This window comes from Gracilinanus agilis, unplaced genomic scaffold (assembly GCF_016433145.1).
Source record: "Gracilinanus agilis isolate LMUSP501 unplaced genomic scaffold, AgileGrace unplaced_scaffold56043, whole genome shotgun sequence".
In the NCBI taxonomy this organism is placed as follows: domain Eukaryota; kingdom Metazoa; phylum Chordata; class Mammalia; order Didelphimorphia; family Didelphidae; genus Gracilinanus; species Gracilinanus agilis.
Genome location: NW_025391403.1, coordinates 1 through 7,008, shown reverse-complemented (window position 1 = coordinate 7,008; position 7,008 = coordinate 1). Strand labels below are relative to the sequence as shown.

Genomic DNA, 7,008 nt, shown 5'->3' with positions numbered 1-7,008 from the left:
CCTCCCTCCCCTCCTCTCTGCTCCCTCCTCCCTCCTCTCTCCCCTTCCCTCCCCTCCTCCTCCTCTTGCCCTCCTCTCTTCCTTCTCCCCTTTTGTCTCCTCTTTTTCCTCCCCAGCATCATCAATGGGTTTGCTTTGCCCCTGAAGACGGAGCACAAACAGTTCCTGGTCCGCGTGCTGATCCCCCTCCATTCGGTTAAATCCCTGTCCAACTTCCATGCCCAGGTGAGCCTCCCCCCTCCCCCAGTTCCTGGCCCGGTCCAGTGTCCCACATAGAACCAGAGGCCTCATGGCCCAAAAGGACCTCTGAGACCTCCCAGCAAAGCCCCTTCACTTCACAAGGGACCACCCAAGGCTAACCAAAAGGAGGAATTTGAACCCAAGCCTGCCCATCTGAAATTTCCGAGGCATACCCTGGGATAGTGGAGAGATGCTGATTTGGGGGGTTCATACCAGCTTGGCCGTGACCTTGAGCCAGTCATATTTCCTCTATGGGCCTCAGTTTCCTTATCTGTAAAATGGGGCGGCGGCGGTGACAACAATAGCCTCTGAGGTTCCTCCAGCCCCAAGTCTGTGATCCCGGCATCCCTCCCAGCTTGGCATCCCTGAGACTAGGGCGCCCCCTTTACGCTGCCTGTGTTCACCCCACCCTGTTCTTTTTCTCCTGTCTGGCTGTCCGCCTGGCTGTCTCCGGCCCTCTGTAGCTGGCATATTGCGTAGTACAATTCCTGGAAAAGGATGCCACCCTGACCGAGCATGTGAGTGCCGGGGCACCGGGGCTGCCCAGCCTCCTTGGGGGAGAGTGGGGCCTCTTTACTCCCTCCCTCTGATCCCCCTTTGCTCCACAGGTGATCCGGGGATTGCTAAAATACTGGCCTAAAACCTGCACCCAGAAGGAGGTACCAGGGAGGTTCCAGGAGGGGCTGGGGAAGGGACCGGGGGGGAAACTGAGGCCCTCCAAGTGTCCGCAGGGGCGATCCCGAACGAGGGGGCAGAGGTTGAAGTTCGGCTGCCCTGCCCACCTTGGGGGAGCGCCTGACACCCCCGTTCCTCCTCTCTGTGGCAGGTGATGTTCCTGGGGGAGATGGAGGAGATTCTGGACGTCATCGAGCCCTCCCAGTTTGTCAAGATTCAAGAGCCACTCTTCAAACAGGTTGCCCGATGCGTCTCCAGCCCCCACTTCCAGGTGCGGAGAGAGAGAGAGAGAAGGATGGGGAGGGGGAAGGAGAGCAGACGGACAGACACGGCCCGGGCGTCCCCCAGACATCCTTTGGCCCTCACACTTCATGTGTGGGGAAACTGGCCGGTCTCACGTCTTGGGATTTAGTGCAGAAAGAGGCCCTTATTTTGTAGGTGGGGAAACTGAGGCCCATCCTTACTGCTCTCTGCCTGTGTGACCGTGGGCAATCACTGGCATCTCTGGGCCTCAGTTTCCCCACCCGTAAAGGATGACCTCTGAGCTTCCTTCCAGCACTAAAACTAGTTTCCCCTCAGTCCGAGGCATGGGGCCTCCCCTCCCAAGTCCCTACCCCGACCCCCACATATCACAATGGATGCTGCCTGGGCTCTAATCCCATCTCTGTGAGTTGTTGGCAGTCCCTTACCCTCTCTGGGCCTCAGTGTTCACAACTGTAAAATAGGAGAGTTGGACCGGAAGAGCCCTGAGAGCCCTTCTGGTTTGGGCAGTGAGAAAGAGAGCTGGCTTTGGAATTGGAGGAGGGTCTAAAGCCCAGCTCCTTTGGTTCTCTGAGCCTCAGTTTCCTCTTGTGTAAGACGAGAGCCCCTCCAACCAATATCTGTGACCGAGGACTCTCCCTTGCCCTCTTGGCGGTCAGCAGAGAGAGCCTGGCTCTGTCCGACCCTGAGACCAGAAGGAAGCTTATAGGGGGGTCCCGGGTCTGGGTCTCGGCCTCAGGCACCCACCTGGCCATCCCGTGTCCGCAGGTTGCAGAGCGGGCTCTGTATTTCTGGAACAATGAGTACATCCTGAGCCTCATTGAGGACAATTGCCACACTGTGCTGCCCGCTGTGTACGGGACCCTCTACCGAGTCTCCAAAGAGCACTGGAACCCGTGAGTGCCCACTGGGGAGGGGGAAGAGGAGGCCCAAGTGGAGGACTCTGGCCTGGATCCGATTGTCCCACACCAGCCCCACCGGCCCATTGTTGTTCCTCCCCAGGCTATGGCCCTCCCTTGGTCCAAGGAGGGGATGGAACCTGCGTGATCTCCCCCGGCTTGGACCTTTCATGTTCCAAAACTGTTTATTTGGTACCTACTGTGTGCCAGGCATGTACTCAGCCCTCGGGGGCACGAAGAAAGGCAAAATCGGCCCCTGCCCTCAGGGAGCTTAGAGTCTGATTGCAGAGACCTCGTGCCAATACCTGGGTACAGACACGACAGAGACAGAATCAGACAGAGTGCAGGGAAGGCTCTATGTCGAGGAAAATCAGGGAAGGCTTCTTGGAGAAGGAGGATCTGAGCTGAGGCTCAAAGGAAGCCAGGAGGGGAGACAAGGGAGGCAGCATTCCCAGCATGGTGGACCCTGGGGAAATGTAGGGAGCACCTTGTTCAGGGAATAGCTGGGAAGCCAGGGTCACCGCGTGGAGACGGAGGGCAGGAGGGCGAGAAAGGGTAAGAAGAAGTACAAGGCTGGGGGGGGGGCAGGAAGGGGCGAAGGGCTGTAAGAGCCAACGGGATTCCATATTAAATCCTGGAGGTCAGAGGGAGCCCTTGAAGAGATGCTGTGATGTGTGGAACATGGGTAGACCTGGCCTTTAGGGATATCTGTGTGCCAGCTCAGTGGAAGATGGCCTGGAGCCATGGGCGGTCTGTGCCCTGCAGCCCTTCCCAGCTCTGCCATTGTCTGGTCTGAGGCCCCTCCTGGCTCTGGCATTTCCTGTTCCAAGCCCTCTCCCAGCTCTGATATTCCCTGTTCTAGGTCCCTCTTGGCTCTGACATTCCTTGTTCTAAGCTCCCATCTTGGCTCTGACACTCCCTGTTCTAGGTCCCTCTTGGCTCTGACATTCTCTGTTCCAAACCCTTTCCCAGCTCTGATANTGATATTCCCTGTTCTAGGTTCCTCTTAGCTTTGACATTCTTTGTTCTAAGCTCCCCCTCCTGGCTCTGACACTCCCTGTTCTAGATCCCTCTTGGCTGCTCTGATATTCCCTGTTTCAAGCCCCCTTCCAGCTGTGACATTCCCTGTTCTAGGTCCCTCCTGGCTCTGTCATTCCATGTTCTAAGCTCTCTCCCATCCCTGCCATCCCCTGTTCTAAGCCCCCTCTCAGCAGCACTAGATGTTTTGTCTTTGGAAGTCCTTCTCCCAACCCTCTAGCACCATCTTGCAGAGACTCTTGGAATTTGAGAGGCAGAAAGGACCTGGACGATTCCTCATTGGGAAGTTGTCGAGCAGTGGTCCTGCATCCTCTGCTTGGAGACTTCCAGGGATGGGAAGCTCATCTCCTCTCTTGGCAACCCCTTCCACCTGGGAGAGCTAGAGGGGTCAGGAAGGTTCTCTGGATGTGCAGCCTTTCCTCCGGGGCTCCCCAGGGCTCCCCTTTGGCCCTCTGGAGCTGAGCAGGACAAGCCTAACCCTCATCCCTTTCACCCGCCAAGGCTCTGAACTCAGCTCTCGTTGTTCCCCTTGAAGCTGCCCCATTTCTTCCATTGATCCTTGAGGCCTTCCACCCACGCGCTCGCCCCCCACCAGACCTTGGCCAAGCTTGTCATTGGCCTTCCTAAAGGACAGCAGACGCCCTTTGGACACCCCGAGCCCCCAACGCTGTGACCCTCTTCTCTTAATCTATTAGTTTCCCTTAGAAACTCTAACCTTGTGTCTTAGAAGCACTACTAAGCATCGATTACGAGGCAGGAGAGCAGTAAGGACTAGGCAGTGGAGGTTAAGGGACTTGCCCAGGGTCACCTGGCTAGGCAGTATCTGTGGTCATGTTTGAACCCAAGATCTCTGGTCTCTAGTCCTGGCTCAATCCACTAAGCCACCCAGCTGCCTCTGCTCTGTCTTTTTTTTTTTTTTTTTTTTTAACCCTCACCTTCCAACTTGGAGTCAATACTGTGTATTGGGGGTCAAGTGACTTGCCCAGGGTCACACAGCTGGGAAGTGTCTGAGGCCAGATTTGAACCCAGGACCTCCCATCTCTAGGCCTGGCTCTCTATCCACTGAGCTACCAGCTGCCCTGCTCTGTCTCTCTTAATGCACCTCAGGGTGACAGACTGATGTAGAACTACTCCCATGCCTTGTAAAACTCAATACCTGTGTGACCCTGGGTAGATCCCTTACCCTCTCTGGGCCTCAGTTTCCTTATCTATAAAATGAGGCCATCTCAGGTCATGGAAGGGCCTTCTGCACTCTGAAATTCTGTGTTTCCGAACTTGGGTCTGTCCCTAAATGCCCAGCTCATCCCTGCTAAGAGTCTGGGACAGGGCAAACCTGGGCTGGGGGGAACCAGGCTGGCGAAGGGCCTCCAGTTCCCTTCAGAGGACTTCATGGAGGGAATGAAGAGGCTTCACCTGGGGAAGCCTTGGGAGGGGGAGCCGAGGCAGGACAGTTGGCTTGAAGCTTTAGAAGGGGAGCCCCACGTTCTGCTGGCCCCAGAGGTCAGAACCGGGAGCTGGGACAGACTGGGCAGCAGAGGTCAGGTGTCCGATCGGTTTCTTTTTATTTATTTACTTTTTTTTTTTTTAACCCCTTACCTTCCATCTTGGAGTCAGTACTATGTATTGGTTCCAAGGCAGAAGAGTGGTCAGGGTAGGCAATGGGGGTCAAGTGACTTGCCCAGGGTCACACAGCTGGGAAGTATCTGTGGTCACATTTGAACTCAAGATCTCTGGTCTCTAGTCCTGGCTCTATCCGATGAACCACCCAGCTGCCTCTGCTCTGTTTTTTTTTTTTTTTTTTTTTTAACCCTTACCTTCCATCTTGGAGTCAATACTGTGTATTGGGGGTTAAGTGACTTGCCCAGGGTCACCCAGCTGGGAAGTGTCTGAGGCCGGATTTGAACCTGGGACCTCCCTTCTCTAGGCCTGGCTCTCCATCCACTGAGCTACCCAGCTGTCCCCTGTTTACTTATTTTTAAACCCCAATACTGTGGTTCCAAGGCAGGAGAGCAGTCAGGGCTGGGCAACGGAGGTTAAGGGACTTGCCCAGGGTCACCCAGCTAGGACGTGTCTGAGGCCAGATGAGAACCCAGGACCTCCTCTGCCCCCCCCATCTCTAGGCCTGGCTCTATCCACCAAGCCACCCCCGAGTGTCCCATCCTCTAGCGGGGGTGAGACAAGCTGGTCCCTCTCTCTTCCCGGCACAGTGCTGGGCACATGGGCCCCTCTCAGGCCTCTTTCGCTGCCAGCCCTGCGCTGCAGGGGGCTCTGTCAGCCCCAGAGACCCTGGGGCGGCCCCCGAGCTGGGAGCTGGGCTCTTCGTGGCCCTCTCCCCGGCTCATCTCCCTCTCTGCCATCCCCAGGACCATCGTGTCTCTCATCTACAACGTGCTCAAAACCTTCATGGAGATGAATGGAAAGCTCTTCGACGAGCTCACGGCTTCCTACAAACTGGAGAAGCAGCAGTGAGTCGGGCCGGAGGAGGGCGCCGCTCGGGGTGGGGGGCGTCTGCCCGGAGCCCGCTGGGGGCCTCCTGACCCCTGTGGCCCCTGTCTCCCCCCTCGCCCTGCAGGGAGCAGCAGAAGGCCCGGGAACGGCAGGAGCTGTGGAAGGGCCTGGAGGAGCTCCGGCTGCGGAGGCTCCAGGGGGCGGACGAAGGCTCGCTGCAGCGGCTCGGGGCCAGGCCAGCTCCAGGAGGGGAGCAGAGCTAGAGAGACCCCCCACCCCGCCACATACACACAGGCAGTTGAACCATTCATCCCAGCCCCACTGCTCCCCAACCCCCACCCTGCCCCCCGGGGCCGTGCCAGACTGTGAGGCAAGCCCCCTCCCCACCTGCCTGCCCGCCCGTGCCAGACGTGGGGATGGCCTGGCCTGGGGGAGAGGGAAGGCCCTGGGGCATCTGGGGGGCAGAGCTCTCTAGCCATCCCAGACGGACTTGATGGGCCAAGGGCCCCGGGAGCTGGCAGCGAGGGGTTGGCACCCCCCCAGGCTGGGCTCCGGTAGCTTCAGGGGCCCCATTCACCCCTCCCACCTCACCCCAAAAGACCCTGGACCCACCCTGGGAGCACCTCGTGCCAGCGCGAGGGCCCTCCCTCTCTCCCTGCCCAACCCATGGACTCCGGGATATATTTATTGCCCTCCCCCAGCCTCAGTCTTGGGGCGCCCCTCCCCCTGCAAAACTTCTTCCTCTTTTTATTTATTGGGCAGGGAGGGGCTGGGGAGGGGCAGGGGAGAGGGGCCCCGAGGTCCTGGGGATGGGGGGGTCCTACACGAATCACGCCCTGCCCCCCCTTCCCACTCTTGGGGGTGGGTTGAATAAAGAGAGAAACTGCAGAGCTGCTCGCTTTATTTGGGGAGAGCTGGGAGGGGAGGGCCCTGCCCCGCCCCCACCCCGGGCAGGCTGGGGCCTGGGGGCGGGGGGAGCCGAGGCTTCAGGGGGCCGGAGGGCTCCGGGACCCTTCAGTAGCGGGACAGGCGGCACATGTCGCACTGACAGGCCCGAGCCGTGAAGATCTCCAGCCGCTCCCGCCGGCTCCCCGGGCACTGCAGTTCCACCTTCACCTGGGCACGGAGGAAGAGGGCCCCGGGCTCGCTGGCACCTCCTCGGGCTGCCCCCGGCCCTCCCTGCCCGCGCCAGCCTGGCCTCGCCCAGCCCCGCGCCCCGGGCTCCTGACCTTCTGCAGGCGGCTGATGGTGCAGCACTGCGAGACGGACGTGATGTTGTGCTGGAAGCCGCTGGCCGCCAGCACCGAGTGGCGGGAGGGGAAGGCGCTGGACTCGCAGTAGCCCACGCAGGCGTGCGCTACGTGGGAGCCCCGGCAGGTGCCCCGGCGGTCACTCCGCACAGTCACGTTGAAGGCTGAAAGGACGGCGGGGGGTGAGCCCCGCCCCG

The 7,008-nt window shown here is 59.3% G+C and overlaps 2 protein-coding genes across 2 annotated transcripts; one reads left to right on the top strand and one right to left on the bottom strand.

The window, feature by feature from the left end:
• Positions 1–111: 111 nt before the first annotated feature.
• On the top strand, positions 112–6,449 carry LOC123256102 (serine/threonine-protein phosphatase 2A 56 kDa regulatory subunit beta isoform-like; the record flags this gene model as incomplete). Its single annotated transcript, XM_044684790.1, has 7 exons — positions 112–225; positions 705–758; positions 849–899; positions 1,067–1,186; positions 1,945–2,072; positions 5,477–5,578; positions 5,686–6,449. Coding segments are annotated over 7 exons (708 nt in total), but the record flags the coding sequence as incomplete, so codon positions are not given.
• GPHA2 (glycoprotein hormone subunit alpha 2) lies at positions 6,446–6,997 on the bottom strand (the record flags this gene model as incomplete). The annotated part of the gene is made up of 2 exons (XM_044684791.1): positions 6,446–6,677; positions 6,791–6,997. Coding segments are annotated over 2 exons (309 nt in total), but the record flags the coding sequence as incomplete, so codon positions are not given.
• Positions 6,998–7,008: the final 11 nt, after the last annotated feature.